We start from the raw sequence: 25,121 nt of genomic DNA, 5'->3' as shown, positions 1-25,121 counted from the left end.
AATAAATAAATAAATAAATAAATAAATAAATAAATAAATAAATAAATAAATAAAAATGTGAATTACTTCATAAGGAACTGGTAAATATAGAATGAGTGAGTATAATAGCCCTTACTGTTTTTCTCTAGCAGAATAATAAGCTGAAGGTACTGAATAAGAAAAGGGTTAAGGTAAAGGCAGGGAGAGTTAGGAGACCTCTGACTCCCCTGAGTGGGCTCACACAGGGGGCTAGGTGGCCAGGCTCACAGAAATCCCAGGTGTGGAGAAATGTTACAGACAAGATATTACCCAAAGAGAAGGGAACATAACAATCCACCTTGTCTGTCCTAAGTATAGACAAGATATTTACGTGATAGTTACAAACCCACCTTGTTTGTCTTAAATGTTATAGATGAGATGCCTAGGAAGCTCTCTGGTCAGTTTTCTATAAAAGACTGACCATAAAAGCCTGCGGTGGCCACCCATTTGGGACCCCTCTCACTCTTGAGAGCTTTTTCTTTCCTTTCTGTTATCACCTTCACTCAATAAACTTGCACTTCACTTTACTTCACCCTTTTGTGTCTGTGAGATTCATTCCTCGACTCTGTGAGATAAGAACCCTGCAATCCTACACAGTATCAGGGGCAAGATCCCCCACAAACAAAAAGCAAGCCTGAGCATCGTACAATTAAACCAAAAAAAAAAAAAAAAAAAAAAGAAGACGAAAGAAAGAAAAAGGTGGAAAATGGCAGAATAACCTCCATTAAAGAAAGAGGCTTCCAGCTTGGTAGTAGTAGGAGCTGCTACGTGAAGCCATCGATTAAGCAGCTAACGCTGGAGGAAGAGCCCCAAAGACGTTTCCCTCCGTGCTGATTCTCCCAGATGCTGTTTTCAGTTTGGATAGCATGGGTCTCCTGAAAGTGACAGAAGTGTCCTCAAGGTCCAACATCGGAGAGCAGGTAAAGACGTCGGGGTACAGCACCGCAGGGCAGACTGACTCCGCTTGCAAGTGGCAGGGCAGGCATTCATGGGCTAATTTTCCTATCAAGGCTGTGATTGTATTTTCCTGGGCCCTGCATACCGAGTGCCACAGATAGGCAGTCACTTACCCCACTGCTGTTACCCCCAAGCTCTGTACTTGCAGCACGTGCTCTCACAGACTGCAAGGGCTTTTGTAAGACCGACGGTGTTACTCTAGACCATACTTGGACTTCCAAGAACACTGAGAAGGTAATGCCACAGGGAAGTAGAGAGAGAATGCCAAGAAGAGGGGTTGGTCGAGAAACTACCACGTCTACTTTTTACTCTTCTGTATATTCTAATGTTTGCCATAGTTTTTAGTAATTTGAGGGGGAAAAATCGAAACAGATGAAACGTAATCCTGAATTGGTTCCCATGTGAGATGAGACTTGGGCACCACTGGCTCGGCAAGTACCCATCCATGCTGGCCCAGCTGGCCGCACGCCCGAGAGGGGAAGAGACACTGCACCCCGTACTTACACGTACAAGACCGTCCGGGCATCGCCCACTTTGCCAGCATCGCCCACCGTGAGCGTGTCATAGCCTCGTTCCAGCTCAAACTCCTCGAACGCCAGCTTGATGACCTAAATAAAGCAAAGATCCTTATTTAGCCTCGCAGGGACTTTCCGTGACTTTCAGGATGTGACTATCCGGTTCTAGTGTGACTATGGATCATTGTATATTATCTACAGATACTTGTATACATTTGAAGACCCTCAGTTACAGAATTTTAAAGAATTCAAAACTGCTAACACTCCAGGGATGCTGATTATCAGCACTAAAAGTGAAATTAACCCATATTACGCTTTAAGTCAGATGTCTATCAAATATTTGTTTTTACAGTGCTTAGAAGGACCCAAAAATAATATAAGCAAAAGAATTGTTCATTAATTCTTTTTTAATTCTTTTAAAATATATCTCATATGTTAATTCTTTTAATATTTCTTTTAATATATTTTGAGGACACCCAAACACTCTGAAGTAAATATTTTTAGAGTAACGTATGCAGATTTTATTTAATTATCCATATTAACATATTAAAAAGATCTCCTGAGGCTAGAAGGTTTCCCTCTACATTTAACTTTGCAAAGCCTTGAAGCTTTATTTCTTAAAGAACACCTCTGTCGTGGTGATTGACACCATACCAACTAGATATGATCGGTTTATGTCTGATACAGCTATATATTATGATTCTATGAATTTCTTTTTATAGAGCACAGGGTCCTTTTCTCCTGAAAGAAGAAATGCTTTCTTCCATGACCAATATTGGAATCAAGGAGAAAGAGAGTAAGGGATGTCATGAAATTAAACTAGAAACCTGAGTGGCAAAGAGAGAAAGGAAAAGGAATGGAGAGTTAGGTAGATGATAGATTATAGATAGATGATAGATAAATGGATAGATATGAAAGTAATTAATAGATGACAGATATATAGAAGTTATAGATAGGCAGATCAATAGATTGATAGATAAAAGACAGATACAGATAAAAGATTGATAAGAGATACAGAGATAGATTGGTCAATCAATAGAGAGATGAAAGAGATAGATGATAAGTGATGGAATAATAGAAGAAAGTGATATAGATAGTAAATGGATAGATAAATATAAATTATAGGTAGATAGACCAATAGATAGAAAAGATAGATACATCGAGAGAGGCAGGAATCGGAGAAGGAATACAGGACAGGAAGAACAGAAACCATAAGACTGGAAATACATTTTGATGGGATCTAATAAACAACCAAATGGCTGTTTGTTAGACCCGAAAGGAAAGAGTATGTGGCACCAGAAGAAAGGCAGGCTTCCAACTAATACCCAGCTTAAGGTGTGCAGTCCTGAGCAGGCTCTAACTAGGTGTTTTTCCGATCAATGCTAATAGGGAACACATTAAATTTGCTATTTGAAATTCCTACTAAAAGTAGCGATACAGTTATTATAATTTATTATAAAAGTCTACTCTTTCAAGTCGCAGTGTTTGTGTGAGTACATTATTTCAGCACTCTGCTTTGAAACAGGTGCTGAGGCTGACAGCTATGGCAAACCAGGATCAATATTGCATGTGAAGCTTAGGACCTGAGCCTGGTTTTCTTTCTTTCTTTTTTTTTTTTTTTTCTCATGGGTCTATTTATAAGTGACCATGGTCCAACAAGAAGAGAATAAAAGAATTGAAGGATCATCATTGAGACCGGCAGGTGCATTCCCATCACCTTCCTGACACATGTATTCGGTCCTGCCTTGTGCAGCACCCTGCAGGGAAGCAATGATAACCCATTAATGTCTGAGGGTCATGGTTGGACAACTTGTAATGAGTCACACACAGGGGGTCTCATTACATAACTGTGCTTTCATTAGGTGTGTAAAAATGGCCATTCTGTGATTTTGTCCAGCCAAGGCAAAGGGTATCAGGGAGGCTTTTGTCAGCCAGAGCCTGTTGTCAAAGGATAATCTTTACTCCATGCTATTAATGCTCCATAAAAAGAGAAAATGTACGCCCAGTCTTGGGCAAAGAACCTGTAGTCTGTCAGACACTGTGGCATTCTGTAAATATTCTACCTGGTATTAAAACAGAAACTCACATTTATAATGAAATTTGCCATCATTTCTCAATCAGGGATGGGCAGAGATGCAAGTGAAAAATAATGTTGAGTAAATACCTTTTTTAAAGATTTTATTTCTTTATTTGAGAGAGGGAGAGAGAGTGCACAAGTGGGAGAGTGGGGCAGAGGGAGAAGCACACTCTCTACTGAGCAGAGAGCTGGACTTGGGGCTTGATCCCAGGACCCCAGGATCTTGACCTGAGCCAAAGGCAGACGCTTAACCCACTGAGCCACCCAGGCGCCCCACGTAAATACATTTTTAAATAAAAACTGGATATACGTAAGGTGTACACCATGATGTTTTATACACATAAACATAGTGAAATGATTACTGCAGTCAAATTAATTAACATATCTCTTCAGATAGTTACCATTTTTTGGGTATGGTGATAATCTGTACTCTTAGCAAACTTCCAGTTTTCAATACAACATTATTCACTGTAACCACCATACTGTACATTATTAAATCTCTCCACTTATTCATCTTATGTAACTACAACTTTGTACCCTTTGACCAACATCTCCCCGTTTCCCCCACTCCCTGGTGCCTGGTGGTCACTGTTCTACTCATTGGTATTATGTATTTGACTTTGTTAGATTCCACAGGTAAATGAGATGATACTTTTTTTTTTTTCTTTATAGATCTGTTTCACTAAGCATAATATCTTGCAGGTTCATCAATAACTGTTACAAATGGAAGTATCTCCTTTTTTAAGGCTGAATACTATTTCCCTGTGTATGTGTATATATACACAAATACACACATCTTTACTTTATCCATTCATCTGCTGATGGACACTTAGGTTGTTTTCATGATCTTGGCTAATGTGAATATGAATAATGCTGGGATATATTTGGGATTGTGAGTGATTCGGGGGCCAAAGTGGTTTCTTTAGTTCCTTAAACACATGCATGCCCTTCCCTCTGCCTTGACTTGGTTCCCTACAGAAGGCAGCTCTATATTTTTCAAGTCTTTGCATAATGGCTGCTTCTCGGTGGTGCTGACCCTGCTCATTCTGTCCAAAGCAATTTGTCTCTTAGTCAACGGAGCCTCTTCTCTTCACAGTGTTTCACCTTTTGGGATTTTGTGTGGCTCTTCTTGAACTGCTTGCCTCACACCCTTCCATGGGTAAATGCCATGAGGGCAGACACCGTGCCCGCTCCACTTGTTGATGGCAACAAGTGGTTCAATCTCCTGGGATTTATTGAATGCCTACTCTGTCCAGGCCACAGTGCTAGGAATTAAAACAAAGAGGAGAGGGACAAATTCTGGCCTTCGGAAGAACTTAAAAGTCCACAAGGGGGTATTTTGATAAACACAGAGTAATCACAAAACTTTTAATTGTTGTAAATATAGATTCCTTAATAGGTAAAATAGGAAGGAAAAAAAAAAGGACAAAGTTCTAGACTTCAAAAAATGTAAAACCCACAGGGGAATATTCTGGTAAATATAGAATAATTAGAGAATTTAACATTTACAAGTGAAGATGTCTTAATGACAATAGATGAAATCGTTTACTTTTTCAACCTCCAAACAGAATCTCAGGCCTGTGAGAAAGAGATGCTGCTCAGTATGGACTCGGTGCAATTTTTAAAATATGTTCTTGGCGTTTTGTAATATTTTTCTTTCTTTTTTTTTTTTTTTTTACCAATTCTCAGCATCTCACTGTTGTAAGAGAGTTGGTCTGAGTAAGTCCTCATTATGCGCTTCTTTTTGTATAATCAAAACCCCTATAGACTCCATGAAAATAAAACACTAGACTCTCTTTAAACATTTCTAAATCAGGTACTTCTAAAAATATATGGAAGACTTGTGTCTCAACCTTTGTAAAAGGAATGTAAAACAATATTTATAATATATATCCTGGGGTGAGCTTATTCCAATAAGTTTATCTTCTGGGAACAATTAAAAACATTTAAGTATTAATTCCTTACATGATTCTTCCATATCTCTCCTTCTCTGTGCTTCCAATTGTTCATTAATTCCTCATTTATTCATATATTCAAGGCAAATTAATGTGCCAGCCTTCTATCATGAACAGGCTTTGTGCAAATCTTTTCATTTGTATAAGTACATTTTAAACACACTGTTACCACCACTCAAACTAGTGGTGTGCTTATCAACAAAGGGTCTTCTTAAAAGAGCAAGTTACTCAATCAATTGTCCTTAATGCTAAGTTTTATCAGTACAAAAACACATTTCAAGACGAAACAGAAACAGAACCATTTAAATTGGGCAGCAGGTGCTGTTGTAATTTAAATTAGCATTAGAAATGGTGGGGAGAGGGCTGAAAAGATATCCCATTTCCCTTTCCTGATTCCGTGTCCCTCTTCTGACTGCAAGCTGGACATACAAGGTGGTGCCTCACAGAAGGATACAGTAATAATTCACCCTGAGCAACCCTTTCTACTAGCACGTGTAGGTGTAGGAGTGTGGCCCTGTCAGCATTTACACCTATGTCTATGAACTTACAATTTCCCTGCACTGTAGAAATTAATTATGTGTTCCCATGTGAAAGACTGTTGAGTAAATTAAAGCAGAAACAGTGATGTATGGTGAATTTTAAATAAATCTGTATTATCTCTATTTTATTTTAATTGCTAGTAAGACTTGGAAAGATTTGCCAAACTGATACAAACCAAGCGTAATATAACTATGTATTATTTTTATGTGAAATATGACAAATCGGAGATGCCAATAAATACAAGTCTTTAGGTGGAGCACAAAGGATTTTTAGGACCATGAAAATACTCTTTATGAAACTATAATGGTGGGTACATGTTCATTCTTTCAAACCCATAGAATCTACAACACCAGGAGTGAACCCTAATGTAAATTCTGGAATTTGGGTGATGATGACATATCAGTGTGGGTTCATCAGTTGTAACAAATGTACCATCTGGTGGGGATGTGCTTGTGTGGGGTAGGGGTGGAGTAGGGGTATATGAAAAATTGGTCCCTTCATCTTAATTTTGCTATGAACCTAAAACTGCTTTTAAAAGTCTTTAATACATCCATACATCCATACATACAGGTTTGTTTCCTTTTAAAGAATGAATAGAATCTTTGTTTCTTTTAAAAAGTAAATCATATATTTTACCTAAGGAGAATGTTATTTTGCTATCAGAGTCTGCATAATTAATTCAAAGTGAACTCTACTTAAAAAACTCTCCAAACCCATGGAACCTATATGTAATATTTCCCATACATGTCACTTGCCTTAATTCTTCTAGGAGGGTGCACACCCTGTTTTTCTACCTAATTATTCTTCAGTGTTCTTAATAAGAAAGCAGGTAGGGATGTAATGGAAAACAAAAGCTAACAAACAAAAGGTGAGGATTTTTTTTTTAGCTCTTCTGTCAATGCTATGACCTAGACCAACACAGCGATGCTATGAGTTCATCTGTAACTCTGGTATATCTCATTATATGTAAACAGGCTGCACTAGACCCCATCCCTATGATAGCTATAAAGTAAGCAATGGATTTGTTTAAAGTATATTCCCAAATAGCTCACAACTCTGTAGCACCATCTTACAGCCAAGATTAGTATGCACTTGTTGGGCCGTCCTCATGAGTAGGAATGAGCAAAAAATAGCACCAACAATGATAGCTAAAATATTCTAGCAACGCTCTGACAAAATTGCACCATTCTGAATGTTTCAGCTATGCTTCTATATTCAGTGGTGCTTATCCCTTTTTTTCTGAAGCCTGGCTCCTTAAGAGCTCTCATGATATTGCCAACAGATGAAATCTGACTTGCTCCTGGAAGCAGGAGCTGAAGTTGACACATTCATGAGGATGAATGGGTTTTCCCGGGGGCGCCACTTTTCTACCTTGCAGCTAACCAGGCAAAAAGGAAAGAAGGGCAACTGGTTACCTCAAGGCAGGTCTTCCCCTACCCTCTCTAGAAGTTCACATCTTCTGGACTAGAAATAGCACCTCCTTCTCCATTTCCTGTTTGCTCTAAGTCTTTCCGCAGGAAACTTCTTTGGTTGGATGATTGCCATGAGTAATCAGCCCACACTGGTTTGTGTTATACATCTGCCTTTTAATGTATTTACTTGTTTAATACCAGGGCTGCCACTGCACTCCAAAAATAAACTTCTTCAATCCATCTTTGCAGGTATACACAGACATGTGCAAACGTATGCTCGAATGCACGTGCACACCATTTTCCGAAGTAAATATAGCCCAAGGTGCTGAAGCACATAGCAATTAATCATCAACCTATAGCATATAATGTTTTTAACAGCACAGCAGGATCTGCTTTTTTCATGCTAAGATATGACAAATCACATATTTATTCTCAGAAGCAGTTCTTAACTCCTCAGTTGACACAGTAGTTTCAAAAGATGTGCCAAGGGTCAAAAATCTTCACGACCCTGGCTGTGTGGAAAAGCTGAAACTCCAGGAATTTTCAAAGAGGCCACAAAAAGAATTCCGATACTTTATTTCTGTAGCTATAGGCTTTGTGATAAGGTAGATTAGTCACATACTATTCCATCTCACCAGTAACTTAGAGTTTGTCATTATGTTTTAAGAAGTTTTTGTCACAAACATTCAAATTAAAGGAGTTTTCTTGATATCACTAAATAGTTACAAAATGCTGGGTATCCATCTATTTCTGAAGGCTAACGAAATTAATTTTTTCCTATGTATGTTCATGCTTTTGATACAGCAGCTTGTCACTTAATTATTTATTATTATTATTATTAATTTAACCATACTTAACTTATGATGAATTGAGAGACCATCATATTCATATAAACCTGTAATTACACTTTGTTCTTTCCAATCTATAATAAAATATTAATAATTTACAGCTACTGGTAACACCATGGGAATATATATATTATTTGCTAAGTGAATAGACCTTTAATATCCTTATTTAGGTTCAAAAATATGCCTATATCCATAAATGATGAATATCAAAAGTTGGTATGCAATAATGTGGCATAAATAAATTCTTACAAAATGTACAAACATGTAATAAATGCCAGTAGCTTTCAGCATTAAAATGTATACAGAATTCCTCCTGTCCTTTTATTGTATTGTCCATTGTTAGCTAGGAGCCAAATGAAATGCTGTATCAAATATGTGGCAAACTGTAACCAGCTTTTCTTTGGGAATCTGGTAAATCCAGCCAGTGACACAAATAGGCTAGGGAAATTGAAGACATATTTACAGATATGGGATATGGTGTAATATGAAGAGATCATTTGCAAAAGCTACTGTAAAAATTAGAAATGTGGGAAAGTAGTCAATATGAATTCCCAATATTCCTTGAAATGTTAATGGGAGGAAATCTCAAGGAACATAGTTTGGACAAATAGAACATGGTGTTTATCCTAAAAGCATAGCTGTCTCCCCTATATCCTGGCCTCCAGTCAGACATCAAGTGTCATACATGTGCTAGTCGAGTATCTTGACAATAATGCCAAAGTCACAGATTATAAACCAGAATATTAACCTTCTCCTTTTATAGTGCCTAGCCCACAGAAAAGAGACTTAAAATACATTGACTTATTCAGCAAACTGATGGGTATTAAAGAGGGCACGTACTGCATGGAGCACTGGGTGTTATACGAAAACAATGAATCGTGGATCACCACATCAAAAACTAATGATGTAATGTATGGTGACTAATGTAACATAATAAAATTAAATTAAATTTAAAAAATAAAATAAAATCTCAAAAATATTTAAAATAAAAAAATAGAAAGCCCAAATTATTTACCTACCATTTCCATTAAAGTGTTATGGTAAGAAATGTATAGTAAATAGCTATTTTTATTGTCCTCAGCCTGCTTCCATTAGTAATGTGGAAAGACAAATTATTACTGGAAACATGTGAGTGCATGACATATAATAAATCAAACTTTTCCGTTTTTCAAAAATTCCTTTCTTACTTCATTCATTGAACACACCAAATAGGAGTTCTGTAGGCTGAGTTCAGCCACAGTTAAATGGTCTCAATCAGGAATAATGGTGGGTGGGCCTGAGGTGGTGCTGGGGACGTGGGGGGAGGGGTGGGGCTTAGATATATAGTAGGGGTCCTCAAGGTGTAATCATGGCTTAGCTGATAAGAGTTACTAAAACACAGTGATCAAAGATGACTGTTGTTTTTGGTTTTGTTTTTGTTTTCCTTGGGCAACCAGGTTGTATAGTTGTGCATGGAGAGGATAAATTTGTGTAGAAAAATAAGAGTTTTCTTTTCAATGTGATCAGATTAACATGACTTTTGGACATTCCTAGATATTAAGCAAAATCAAGATGCCAAGTGCACATTTAGAAATAACAGTGTAGAGCTAGGGAGATACTGGGGACTAGAAGCAAGCCGGGGGACCATTAGCCACAGATAACGATTGAAGTAACAGGACTAGGCGGGTATCAAGCAGAAGGGATGTGCAAACAAAGAGGGCTCAGGACGGAGTCCTGAGCTGTCCAGTGTGTGGAGTCATGGCATTGAGGAAGCATGTAGATAGAAGACCCTGAAGTAGGAGGGACACTAAGACCAGTTGTGTCGTGGAAGCCCCACGAAACTGAAGGTCTTGAGAAGGAGGCAGTGATCAAATGGTCCGAATATTACTGGGAACTTAAATAGATGAGGACAGAGATGAGATCCATGGTTTGGCTAGATGGAGAACATTGATGACCATGGCAGGAAAAAAACTATCATCACTGCAGGGATGGGAGATGTGTTGGAGAACGTAGTTGAGAGACTGGGAGATAAGGAGGTGAAGAACAGGACAACAGAGACCTCTGAGTACTTCCTTAACAAGGGTGAGCATAATGAGGGCATGTCACCAAGGGCAGATTTTGTTTTTAAGATGGAAAATACTAGAATAAACTGCACAATGATGATTCCATGACCTGAGATATAAATGATTTTCCGGGAGAGAAAAAATACTGCTACTTGAATGCAAATATGAATGTGTCTTTGACTTTAATGAGATACACAATAATCCCTACAATGTAAAGGAAAACCACATAAAGAGTATGAATACAGCCTGGGTGATCTGATGGCAGGAAAATCATGGAGTTCAATGACATTGGCTCCTATTTTTTCTTTTTTTTTTTTTTTTTAAAGATTTCATTTATTTATTTTACAAAGAGAGAGAGAGAAAGAGCACAAGCAGGGGAAGTGGCAGGCAGAGGAGGAGGGAGAAACAGGCTCCCTGCTGAGCAGGGAGCCATGGGGCTCGATCCCTGGACCATGGGATGACGACCTGAGCCAAAGGCAGACGGCTTAACCAACTAAGCAACAAGGCACCCCTCATATCTCTTTTTAACAGAGGATGAGGTGAGTTAGCAGTAGAGTGTAATCAAACTTTGAATATAGAATATAAGGAGACTTAAAATTATTACTATTCTGACAACCTCTGTTTTCAGAAGTGGAAAATAAAAGCAAGGGAAGACAAAGGACTTATTTTGCAATTATTAGTGAAAGATTTAGAACTCAAACTGGGAACTCCTGAGTGTTGATTTAGTATTTTTTAGATATTTGATTCCACAGTCACAAATAAATGAGGAAGATAAGAGTAGAGGTTACAAAATACAACTCCATTTTCTGGGGTGCCTGGGTGGCTCAGTCATTGGGCGTCTGTCTTCAGCTCAGATCATGATCCCAGGGTCCTGGGATCGAGCCCCGCATTGGGCTCCCTGCTCAACTGGAAGCCTGCTTCTCCCTCTCCCACTCCGCCTGCTTGTGTTCCCTCTCTCGCTGTCTGTCTGTCAAATAAATAAAATCTTTAAAAAAAATTAAAAAAAATATTTTTTCACCTTTCTTATGAAATACTCATTTTTAAAGTATTTATTTGAAATTTTTGGCCTACTGTCATTCTGTTTTATTTTTCTGATCACAGTCTTAAATGATTTTATACAATACAGATGTAACAATTATGTCTTATATGACTAGTTCAAGTCTCTGATAAATAAATATTGCCACAAACTCAACACCAAGAAACCACAAATAATCCAATTAAAAATGGGCAGAAGACCTGGATAGACATTTTTCCAAAGAAGACATCCAGATGGCGAACAGACACATGAAAAGATGCTCAACATCACTCATCACCAGGGAAATGCAAATCAAAACCACAATAAGTTATCACCTTATACCTGTCAGAATGGCTAGAATCAAAAGGACAGGAAATAACAAGTGTTGGTGAGGATGTAGAGAAAAAGGAACCTTGGTGCACTGTTGGTGGGACTGTCCCTGTGGAAAACAGTATGGAGGTTCCTCAAAAAGTTAAAAATTGAAATACCATATGATCCAGTAATTCCACTAGTGGGTAGTTACCCCCTCCCTCCCACTAATTTGAAAAGGCATATGCACCCCAATGATTATTGAAGCATTATTTATAATAGGCAAGCTATAGAAACAACCCAAGTGTCCGCTGATAGGTGGATGGATAAAGAAGAAGTGGTGTATATGCATATACCAAAGAATAATATTTGGCCATAAAAGGATGAAATCTTGCCATTTGCAACAACATGGATGGACCTAGAAAGTATAATGCTACATGAAATAAGTCAGTCAGAGAAAGACAAATACCATCTGATGTCATTCATATGTGGAATCTAAAAAACAAACAAACAAAAAACAAATGACTCATCAAACAATCAAAAGCAGTAACAGACTCATCAATAATGTAGAACAAACTGATGGTTCTCAGAGGGCAGGGTGGTGGGGTGATGGGTAAAATGGATGGAGGGGAGTGAGAGGTCCAGGTTTCCAGTGATGGGATGAGTGAGTCACAGGATGAAAGGAACAGCACAGAGAATAGAGTCAATGGTGCTATAATATCGCTGTACGGTGACGGATGTTGGCTACACTTGTGAGCACAGCATAACCTACAGACTTGTTGCATTATTATGTTGTACACCTGAAACTAATGTAACATTGTGTGTTACAAATTACATACACACCACACACACCACATACACACAAACACCACACATACCCCACACACATACACAACTTGTACATTGTGTTACATGACTGAAAAAAAAAAGCTTTACTTTTTATTTGCCCTTTGTTGTTTGGATGTGTAAACTATATTTGTTTTTTTCTGGATACCTTGTTTGTTCAGGAAATTGTGATGCTTGAAAGAGATATGCAACATGAAAATATTTTTACAATTTTCCAAGATGTAAAACTCACAGCACACAATAAATAAGTAAAAAGGTGTACATTTTGGAAGAAGATAATTCGTAAATGCCTTAATTACTGTAGATTTGAAGTCAACAGGATAGGGAATGAGAACTTAGAGCACAAAATTGGGAACTCCAGCAAAAAGAAGCTATAAAATATCTGATTCATCAACTACAAATTATTTATGAGAAGAAGTTTTCAAACTGTTAATTTCCTCCTAGAGAACATCTATATCTGGAAATTATTAACGTGACTGTCAAAAGCAGTTTATTACACATCTTAAGGGAAATTTCACACTTTCTTAAGAAACAAAAATTATCAAATTTTTAAAATAAATTTTAAGCATTTTAGCCTGAGGTTCTGAGGGCCAACCATAAAACAACTGAAAAAATACAATTAATTACCGAGAGATATCTTGTACAAATGTATGTGCCATAAAGACTAGATAAATACACATCTAAATTTCCCACCAAAAAAGTACAAATAAGCTTTCATATCTGCAAATAACATACAAGATTTGCTTCCAACTGAGAAGGAAAAGAACCTTGAAAGAAACAACTTAGGAGAAAGATACTTCTGGACATCTTTGCTTTATATTTTGCCCCACATATAAATACTAAAACCGTTTTTTTTTTTTTAATATTTATTTATTTGAGAGAGACAGCAAGAGCAGAGGAAAGAGGCAGAGGGAGAGGAAGAAGCAGACTCCCTGCTCAGCAGGGTGGGAGGCTCCATCCCAGGACCCCGGGATCATGACCTGAGCCGGAGGCAGATGCTTAACTGACTGAGTCACCCAGGTGCCCCAATACTAAAATCCTTTAAAAAATACAACTCACCACATCAAAAACTAATGAGGTACTGTATGGTGACTAACATAACACAATAAAATAAAATTTAAAAATACAACTCATTGCACTGTTAATAAAAAGATGGTTACATAATATTATTTCAAATGTAACTGTATTACTATTATCCTGTGCTAAGAGTCACCTTAACCAGTGATTCAGAGGAGAAGCAAAATCTTCATACAGGGGGAAGTACGTGTATCTTCTCCATTGGCAGCAGTCTGTGGTACCATCAAATCACAGGAGCATGAGGACCTTGGACTCCGAGTCCCGAAATCTCCCAGATGGTTCTCTAGAGCAGTGAATGTCCCTGATCTCCACGTTGCAGGCCCTGCCCAGGCCCTTCTCTCAACACTAGGTGAAACATCCGTTCTCTCTGTGATGCACCTGCACAACCCTTCATCTCCAGGGTCAAGGCTCCCGAGGACTATGAGTGTGCACCATGCGCAAGGCACAGGGAGGACCCAGCACTGCTTCTCCTTGTCCCCCACCAGCTTACTCAGTGAGGGCCATGGGGTACACCCCTCCTCAGTGTCTTCATCTGTAAAACCAGAGTGGTGCTCATTTCCCCACGGGGTTTCAGGGGTTAAATAGCACATTATAGGCAAAGTGTGTTCATCTTACATGTATCCAGCAGGTGTTCAGTTAGTAATGTGTGTATTCAATGTTATCCCTGACATTGTGCCTCATGGCAGACTTCCTGGTGGCTGCCCAGTCAGGCCACATTCTGCCACAGATCTGAGGGATTCTGTTATTCCGAACCTTATGAGTCTTTACAACTGAAGAAAACTGTTTGCCTTCATTCTGGCACAGCAATTCCTAACTCCCAATTTTACCCAGAAATGCATCCTTTATCCTCCGATTTCCAGAGAAAGTTTTCTACCTACACGCTTCCTTTTTTATTTCATAGTATTGTGCTTCTCTTGAGAAATGTCTTGGCAAAACACTAAGATGTGGGTACTGTGGATTCTTAAAGAGTAAAGAGAAATCTACAAAATTTCAAGAAAGAAGCAAGTCGGGGGTGTGTGAACATGACCGAGATGAACATTATGAATGAAATTCCTTGAGCAAAAACCATCAAAATGCCAATAAAATTGTCCAAAATATAGAATAGTCACTGTACAATGACAAAGACCAACCAGATCACCAGGGAAGGAAGCAAACTTAAAGCAGTGGAGGAACATTCAATGTGGCTTATGGTATAAAAGGAGAGAACAAACCAGTGAGGTCATCAAAAGAATTTCACTAATCCCTGAAATGAAGCAAGCAAAGCATCAGCAGTATTATTTAGAAAATGATTGAAATATATCCTCAGGTGGAGGAAAAAGGAGAGAAGTTTACCAAAAACAAAGAGGGAGGGAAACTGGGAATTTAAGAATACAATACAGTAACCGCTATAGAACAATCAGGGCATGATTAGATGTGGTGAAATGCAGAATTAACATTTACAGAACACTGAAATCTATCAACTGAAGGTACGTGCAGTAAATTAGCTGGAACTCTGAAGGTCTAAAAGATGAAAGAATTGCAAGAGAAAATTATAGATCTATAGATAAAAGCAGAAGATATTAAGTTTGCCAAGAAGTAACTGGAACAAAGGTGTTAGTCAATAATTTAAAAAAAAAATAGTGGAAGGCACATTTTTTGCAGCTGATAAAAGCATTGAGAATGGAGTCTAAAAATGGTGCGTTATGGCCCCACTTAAACAAAACAAAGCAACAAGAAAAAAGAAGGAATGCATCTCACAGAGCTGTTTAACTCTAAGATAACCAAAAGAATTCCATAGCAAACCCAGAAGAATGAGTGGTTTATATTTGAAGGAATGCAAATCAAAGTTAGCTTTGTTTTCTTTCCGACACAATAAAACCCTGACAATGATGGATCAATAAGATTTCCAGCCCTAGACAAAAAGAAAAAGGCTGTTCTTTTTAGCGTATTTGTTTAGTGAAAAGGTTATTTTATGTGAGAAGGAAGAGAAAAATCTTTTACATATTTTTAAATGTCTCAGGTATTTTATTAACACATTCCATACCTCCACCTTGGCTGAAAGAAGTTGTTGGAAGTCCAACAACAAGATTAATTTTAAAGAGTGAGCTAAAGGATATTTTGTTTAAATTTAATAATAATGATGTAAAGGAAGCTACAAAAATAGAAAGGAAAGGGGTGAGTTGGCAACAATAAAAGCATACATATTTATTTTTACGTATTAAGTAATAGACAAAAGAAGACAAGCAAACCCCATTTGCTCCTGGGGTGGAGCCCTGGAGCCCAGACGTGTCCTCCCACAGAAGTGGCTTGTCCCCAGAACAGGCGAGGGGCTGGGGAGTAGAGACTGGAGTGGCAATGAGGGTGCTGGACCTCTACTACCACAGCTGTCCATGCCAGGATCTGCCACCAGGGAAATGCTGCCGTCCCAATGTGATGTTCCTGTCTATCCTGATGCCAGCAGGAAAGACCTCCTGAGGCCATTCCAGTGGGTCCAATTCCCACTGCCACCCATCCCCCCATCTCCCCAAGTCAAGAGGAAGCTTGGGATTGCTTGGGTTCTACCAAATGTAAAGCAGATGGAGGGGTCCAACCTGTGCAGAATGACAAGGTGAAAAGTGGGAAAATGGTGATGCCCCCACCTTTAGTTATTGTTTACTGGGTGTGGGGCATAAATAACCTTTAGTCCTGCTTCAGATGAAGCCCTACAAAGCTGTGGTGACACATATGTTCTTATTTATGTCTTTATTTATTATCGTTTTATGTATTAACATGTTCCATTCATTCACTCATCTTTCTTGCATCTTCAGTTTGTCTATAAATATCTCCCTTTCCAGCAAGACATCTCTACAAACATCCAGATTTCTACCAAGGAAAAAAAAATAGAGCAAGCAGAAATAGCCAGTGATGGATAGTTTATGCTTCAAACTAAGATTTGAAGAGTAGTAATATATCATTTGACCCTAAATTTCTGCCTTGATGGAAAAGAAGACAAAATTTCCTCTGCCTCGGGGCGCCTGGGTGGCTCAGATGGTTAAGCGTCTGCCTTTGGCTCGGGTCATGATCCCAGGGTCCTGGGATCGAGCCCCATGTCTGGCTCCTGGCTCAGCAAGGAGCCTGCTTCTCCCTCTGCTTCTCCCCCTGCTCGTGCTCTCTCTCTCTCTCTCTCTCTCTGTATCTCTGTGTCTTGAATGAATAAATAAAATCTTTAAAAAAAAAAAATTTCCCTGCCTCTGTGACTTTTGTGTCTAATCATTCATGTTTAAGTTCCAGTACTATACATATTTTGCCTCTTTCTAGAAAGTTCTTTTGCATGTCCCTGGGCATGACTGGCTCCTCCAACTCGGTCCCAACTTGAGTATCCTTCTCTCATGGAGTCTTAGTTGACCTCCTGGTGAGCACTGCCCTTATTCTATCTTCTGACAGGCATATTTATGACCTACTTGTATTCCCCACTCCCCAAATCTGATATTTTTCTATGTATCTATGTATATCTATCTATCCATCTATCATTTATCTATCCATCTATCTATCCATCATCTATCTACCTATCATTTATTATCTCTCTACCTACTCTCTCCCTTTCCCATTAGACTGTAAAATCTATGGAAACAGGAGTCGTTTTGTTTTTCTTTGTTCACTACTGAGTCCAGCACAGTATGTGGTATGTGTTAGATGTTCCATAAATATTTGTTGAGTCAATACACCTACCTTTCCCTCTTGTACTACCATTTAGTCTAAAGAACCCAGAACTACTATGCATCTGTAGACTCTTAAACCAGGCAAAGTTGATAAATTTATATTAGTATAAACTAAAACAGCAGTAAAGCTCTGCAAAAGCAAAGTCAGATTGATGCACTTCTAATAAGGGATAAAAATCACATTTGCAAATATCATGCAGCATTCCTACATGCTGGGCGACTTAGAGTGTTTTTTTTTTCTTTGGTTTATGGAATTACCATTCATTATGGGTCAGAGTAGATTACTATATGGCCATACTTACCCTAAACTACTCCATATAAGAGAAGAGTTATTAAATAGTAAACTATTTATTCAGAAATTAGCTTTGAATTCAACACATTGATAAGATTTCATCAATAGTTCAACTTTCCAGTCTCACTGAAAAAAACTACAAAAGAATAATTCTTGCTATTTCACTTTCTGAAATTAGTAGAATACTCTTTTTAGTTTTGATACCAAAGGACTCCTTCTGTTACTATATTCTTTTTTTTTAAGATTTTATTTATTTATTTGCCAGAGAGAGAGAGAGCAAGCAGGGGGAGTGGTAGGCAGAGGGAGAAGCAGATACCCTGCTGAGCAGGGAGCCCGATGTAGGATTCGATCCCAGGGCCCTGAGATGATGATCTGAGCTGAAGGCAGACGCTCAACCGACTAAGCCACCCAGGTGTCCCCTATTACTATATTCTGTAGGAAAACTAGGGCAATAATATGTAATAGTTATCAAATCTGCAGAGAATAAGTACATTCCATATCTACTCACACATCCTGGACATAGACATCTTTATTTGAAAAAATGTTTTGGACAGCATTTACTGTTTTTGATCCGATAACTGCCTGTACAAAAGGACACTAATTTAGAACTATAACATTTATTTCTGTGGTAATATACAAATGATAACAATATTAGGATTCTATCAAAAAATGCATTCCAGGTCTTGCAGATGATGTTGTTGGAGCTGGGAGAGCTTGCTGGTGGCCACTGGATGCTCTGTACCTCATCCAGCTTTAAATGCTGGCTCTGCAAATGGCTGGCTGTATGATCTGTGTAAATAAATTCAATTCCATATGTTTCTCATACCTCAAGTGTATGATGGGCATAATGACACCACTTATCTCATAGGACTCTTGTCAGGAATAAAGAATGCATATGCATAAAGCATTTAAAACAGTGCATAGCACATGGTAAACATTCAATAAATGCCAGTTATGCTAATTCCAACAAGTGCTTTGGATTGGGCGGTGGCAACAGCCTACAAATTGTTCAGTCTCCTTTCACTTTGATATTATTGCGCACATCTTTAACTACCAGGCTTTCTTCTTTTAAAAGGTTCTATCACACCACTCTTTCTTGAAAATCTGTACTCTCTCACTATTGTTTACATAAAGGTTAAGTTCTCTTATACTGTCTCTTTTAAAGCAGAGTACATGGACCATCTGCATCAGTATTTTCCATGTGTGATTATTAAAAATACAAATTCTTAGACAACCTCAAGAACCTACTGCACCAGAATTTCTGGGGGATGGAGGCCAGGGAAGATACATTTTAACTGCTTCCTCGGTGATTCTTTTGCATAATGAAATTTGGGGAAACTGTCCTAAACTGACTTAAACCTGCCTGATCTGGCCCTGAATGAGGTCTGGACTGACCATGCAGTATGTGTGCTCCACACCCTCAGGCCTCCTTGGCTATGGTGCCCCCATCACCCAGATTCCTGCCCCAAAACAAATGTTACAGGTAAAGAAAAAAAATTAATGAACAGCATCAGGGATAGAAGGTCAGTAGTTGTGACTGTCTATGTGACTTAAAACTGCAAAAATGAGCATATAAAGTGACTTAAAAACTTACACAGTTGGGCCTTTTCTGGATAAGTACCCGGCAGGTGTTGGATATTTAAAGATGAAGAAAAAAAATGGTTGCAGGTGGCTGACATCAAGAGGAAAGAGTTCAGTCACAAGGCCAGGCTCGACAATACGTGACGAGTCAGGAAGTCATGACTGTGACTCAAGAGAAAGCCGAAACACCAGGAAATAATAGTGCTGATGACAGTAACAGTGGTGACAAGAGGAAGATGATCCCACAGTGTCTGCATTTGTTCTGGTTATGCTCCTTTCAGATGTGGTGCTCCATGGCCATGACAATGGAAGGCTAACCAGGGATGGGCTGAGTTTTGCAGGAGAGGGTCTGATGACTCGGGCTGGGATGTGTGGGGAGGAGGAAATGGAAGGAAGAGAGGCAGTTGGGAGGGAGTAAGGGAGAGGAAAAAGGAAGGCAAGGAGGGAGAGAGGGAAGGAGGATGAAAGGAGGAGGGTGGGGGTAGGGCTTCATGAGGATGTGTGTTTGGTAGTGACTACATGTGAACTCGGGAATGGAATATAACTGTTTATCAGTATGATGTCACTGGGGGAGTATCGGGGCTGCCCCACAAACAGCCATCACCCAGTAGTGACCCACTCAGTGCCATTCATCCAAGGTGCCCACCATGTTGGTGAGGGCACAGATGGCAGCCCTGTAAAGGGCATATATTGGTATTGCCATGTACCATGTTGGCGTACCATGGTCATTGTAACTCAAAACAGTGTGTTTCTTTACATCATTCTCTTTATACCCTCATGTTTATCACACTTTTTGTGATTTTGCTCCTGTTTAACACGTCCCTACACCTGTCTTCTACTTATTGAAGCATCAAAATATCTAGCAATCATTTACATCTATCACTGCCCAATTCTTAGAAGATTTTATACAAAACATCCCAAACCATGCACATCTTTTGCTTAGGGAAATATACATGTGCAATAAGTTCCTGGAACAAATAAATGCCAAATCAGGGATGCATTGAGGGTAAGAAGAGGGAGATCATGACTATGGGGGAGAATACAAGGAAACTCAACTATATTGATGTTTTGGCAGTCATTTACTTCCTTTTATACATGTATGTTTTGTTTATTATTCTTTATGGCTTTTTAAATGTCTTATTTTATAACAAATATAAAGGTAAAATAAATATAAAAGAGTAATTAAATTACTCTGACAATCAGAATTTCAATTTTGGCATTACCATTTAGTAGGTATGTACAAATTCTCATTTAACTAATTTAGATAATTCTGTTTACCTATAATATGGGGTTAATAACAAACATTTTCACTTAGAATAAGGATTGAAAAAAAACCTGGTATATGCCAAGTGCCTGACATAGTTTGGTAGGTGATTAGAGTTTCATAAATGATAGTTACTATTATTATCATGAGAAATCACAGAAATTGAAAAAAAAACAGCATTTACACAGTTGAAAATGATGATTAAATTGGTTTAGAGGCAAACTCAATAATGAAGCATCATGAAATCCATTTGAAATATCTTGAAAAAATTGAAGAAGCTATAAAATCTATATTTTTCTTGGAAGTAAAATGGAAATTTCTTTCCTTTTCATTTCATTACTAAGACTTTTTTAAAAAAAAGTAATATTAAGCTTAACACTAAGCATGAAGAAACTCAGATCAATGAATTAGGACATAGATATAGTGTGTGATGTTTGAGAAAATTTTTACTTTTATTAATTTATTCAGTAGGCTTTACTGTATTTCCATCTTATTGCTTATGGAAAATTCTGTGTAAGTTTTATGTGTTATAAATATTTTCCACTAATATTAAAAACAAATAAAATCGATATTCTATCTAGGTCAAATAGAGAAAAAAAATTCTGTAAACCTCTACATACTGTTTCCCAACAATACTTCTCCCACCATAGAAAGTAGACACATCAGTTGTTACTATCCTGTTGTGTGAGGCCAAGACGTATCAGACCAGTTACAACCACTAGAGAGGAACAATCCATGGACACTTGTTGAAGAAAAAATAGGTTCTTCAGAACTTAAACTGCTCTTATCCATAGTACTTATGAGCTCAGACTTGAGCAGATGTCTGGGTGCAAGTCCCAACTGTCTCTTACTAGCTACTTGTCTCTGGGCAAGTTACTTCTTCACCTTTCTGTACCTTATGTACCTCATCTTCAAAAAGAGATAAAAATGATTCTTACCTAATAGGGCTCTCATTAGAATATAAGTGTTCAGTAAATAAACTTAAGAGCTCCTACATCAAGAAAAAGTGATTGTCAAGGTAATCTGGAGAAGTGGATGAGAAATACAATCCCGGCTGATTTCTGGAAACCAGTAGAGATTAAAGGATATTAGAACGTGTTCAATAACTGCAAATTATTTTTTACGACTTTCGCCAACCTAGACTTCAACTTTAACATTTTAGCATCTATGATTAGGTTTCATTAGCAAAGTCAATCTTATAAGAGTCATCCATCGTTATTGGAGGAAATTTGAGATGATTTTCTCAGAAAAACATTCCGCTGATGCTGGCTTCCAGAGACATGTGGTCATGGGCAAGTAACTGAGCTATTTCCCATCTTACTTTCCTTACACTTAGAATGAAAACATTAGACTATTATACTAAGATTATCTCTAGATTTTCACCCAGTTGTTTTTTAAGATTTATTTATTTATTTATTTATTTATCTATTTATCTATTTATTTATTTATTTAGAGAGTGAGCAGGGGGAGGGGCAAAGGGAAAGGGAGAGAGAGAATCTCAAGCAGACTCCCTGCGGATTGTGGAGCACTATTCTGGACTTGATCCCACGACGCTGAAATCATGACCTGAGCCAAAATCAAGAGTCCTATGCTCAACCAACTAAGCCACCCAGGCACCCCAAGTTCTAATTTTTATAATTTAGTTTGTATGTTAGAAAACATACCTAGTGGAAATTATAAATTTGGGAAATGTTTTATTAGTATCTAGAGGGCTGCAACTTAACGGAATGCAAACAATGGGTGCATGATTGTTTTCAAGTGCATAGTTACTAGCTTCCTGAGAGTTGACAAAGCAGTCAGAGTGAGGTAGTAGGTCTCTAAACCACAAGGCCTATTGGCTGTCTCACTTCCTGGATGGACACAGGTGTGTCAGCACCCCAGTCAGATGCAAGGGTGCCTGGTTAGGAAAGCAATGATCAGGTCAGCCCCAAGTCCATGGCCATGGCAATGGTGAGAGGGATGCCCTAGTGAAGTGCTAAGGGCAAAGCTTAACCTGCATGGCTTTCCACACTCTCCGACATGCAAACCTACTTTTTAATGTGTGAAAAGGAAATACAAACACATCCTTTTAATTATCATATACAAGTTATGTATCTCTTTCCCTTCTAAATTATTTAAATACCGGTGAGGATTAAGAAAGTGAATTAATTAGAAGAGAGCAAATTCTTCCATCTGAACAGGAAGACTGATTGATAGGAAATACTGATGCAAGTATTTGTTTTTCTGAAGACTGAGGCAAGTAGTGTTTGCTCTGCTGGTTGGGTGCTTATCAAGAAACCCAAGTGGAGCAGAGGCTGCTGCTGCCATCTGTTTCCTTAGTCCTCTACCTGAAGCCCTGGGTCCTTACTCACTTCTTTTCCCCCTGACCATTCCCCAGTCATGAAAATAGAAATACACTGGAGACAGGGAGAGAACAGGACAGCAAAAAGAAAATTCATCTTTGAAATCAGACTAATTTTTTCTTTCTTTCTTTTTTTTTTCCCAAGAGCGGCAGACGGAGAAGGAGGGAGGGAATCTCAAGCAGTCTTCCCCCTGAGCTTGGAGCCCCAACACGGGGCTCAAGCTCATGACCCTAAGACAATGACCTGAGCTGAAATCAAGAGTTGGACGCTCAACTGACTGAGCCACCTAGGCACCTCATTTTTTTAAGTCAGACTAACTTTTTCCATCCAAAATCTACTACTTATTCGGTGTGATGTGGAGCCAGTTATTTAACTCAATGTCTTCAATCATAAAAACAGTTATCTTAGAGGGTCTTTGAAAGAGATTAAGTGAAGTAGCATTCACCAGGTGCTTAGCACATACCCAACACAAATGACTCAAGAAATGCCAGTTACCCCCTGGAAGAAAAATAACTGTTAATAAAAAGACCTCATATTTTATATTGCCTGAGATACTAAGACAGGATAAAACATTCTGTGACTGGCATGGGAGAGATTTAGGATCCTCTATAAACTATCCTCAGAGAGACAGTAAGTGATGGGCTGCTCAAATCAGTAGACAAGTGAAAAAGCCAGCACTTAACAAAGGATTTACTGACTCAGAAAACAGTCATCTTGCAATACAAAATAATCAAATACATAAGTGAACAACCCCAATTCCAAATAGGAAAACGAACAGGGATTTATTAAATTAAATTAAAGCCAGAGGATTACTATTTCCCCAAAAGTTTGCTTGAGTAAAATCTATGAATTCCTACTGAAGCTACAAAGAGATATTATATTATCTATCTATCATCTATCTATCTATCTATCATCTATCTATCATCTATATCTATCATCATCATCTATCTATTATCTATTATCTATCTATCTATCTATCATCTATCTATCTATCATCTATCTATCTCTCCTGTGTATTCATTCAAAGGATGGACCATGATGATGAAAACACAGCTCTCTATCTTTGGAATCACCACTGCTACAATCTAAGCCTATCTATGTTAGAAGTTTAAAATTCTGAAATTACAAATCTTATTTTCAAATGCCCATTTAAGACATGCTAATGCTTAGGAGGGAGAGCTCTTGCATTACATCCAATATCTGTGGCCCTTTACTGTTATGCAGTTGGTCCATGTGTTTGTGTCTTGCCTCCCTAAAAACTATAAGTTCCTGGAGAAGAGGGTTCATTTATCATGCCACTTTATTACTGACCAGGTTCATGCTATGGTACCCCAAATCATGGCACCTTGGCATATTTCAGTATCTTATGCTGAAGGAAGTTTAAAAATGACAGAAGCATACAGCATCAGGGAAATCCAAATCAAAACCTCAATGAGATACCACCTCACACCAGTCAGAATGGCTAAAATTAACAAGTCAGGAAATGACAGATGTTGGCGGGGATGCGGAGAAAGGGGAACCCTCCTACACTGTTGGTGGGAATGCAAGCTGGTGCAACCACTCTGGAAAACTGTATGGAGGTTCCTCAAAAAGTTGATAATAGAGCTACCATACGACACAGCAATTGCACTCCTGGGTATTTACCCCAAAGATACAAATGTAGGGATCCGAAGGGGTATGTGCACTCTGATGTTTATAGCAGCAATGTCCACAATAGGCAAACTGTGGAAAGAGCCAAGATGTCCATCGACAGATGAATGGATAAAGAAGAAGTGGTATATATATACAATGGAATATTATGCAGCCATCAAAAGGAATGAGATCTTGCCATTTGCAACACGTGGATGGAACTGGAGGGTATTATGCTGAGCGAAATAAGTCAATCAGAGAAAGACATGTATCATATGACCTCACTGATATGAGGAATTCTTAATCTCAGGAAACAAACTGAGGGTTGCTGGAGTGGGGGGTGGGGTGGGAAGGTTGGGTGACTGGGAGATAGACACTGGGGAGGGTATGTGCTCTGGTAAGCGCTGTGAATTGTGCAAGACTGTTGAATCTCCAATCTGTACCTCTGAAACAAATAATGCAATATATGTTAAGAAAAAAAAAAGATAATAGCAGGAGGGGAAGAAGGAAGGGGGGGAAATCGGACAGGGAGATGAACCATGAGAGACAATGGACTCTGAAAAAAAACTGAGGGTTCTAGAGGGGAGGGGGTGGGAGGATGGGTTAGCCTGGTGATGGGTATTAAAGAGGGCACGTTCTGCATGGAGCACTGGGTGTTATGCACAAACAATGAATCATGGAACACTACATCTAAAACTAATGATGTAATGTATGGTGATTAACAT

At 38.5% G+C, this 25,121-nt stretch overlaps 1 protein-coding gene across 1 annotated transcript in view; it reads right to left on the bottom strand.

Annotated features, from left to right (window-relative positions):
- CSMD1 (CUB and Sushi multiple domains 1) overlaps positions 1 to 17,319 on the bottom strand; it is a 519,075-nt gene extending 501,756 nt beyond the window's left edge. Inside the window, exons 1-2 of the mRNA XM_035003847.1 lie at positions 17,299 to 17,319; positions 1,480 to 1,583 (exon numbers count right to left, since the gene is read on the bottom strand). Coding sequence (XP_034859738.1) covers positions 1,480 to 1,583; positions 17,299 to 17,319 — 125 coding nt within the window. The remainder of the gene's footprint in view (positions 1 to 1,479; positions 1,584 to 17,298) is intronic.
- Positions 17,320 to 25,121: the final 7,802 nt, after the last annotated feature.

Source organism: Mirounga leonina, unplaced genomic scaffold (genome assembly GCF_011800145.1).
Source record: "Mirounga leonina isolate KUSES-001 unplaced genomic scaffold, KU_Mleo_1.0 Mir_128, whole genome shotgun sequence".
Classification (NCBI taxonomy): domain Eukaryota; kingdom Metazoa; phylum Chordata; class Mammalia; order Carnivora; family Phocidae; genus Mirounga; species Mirounga leonina.
The sequence above is the reverse complement of the archived record's forward strand: the minus strand, read 5'-3'. Positions and strand labels throughout refer to the sequence as shown.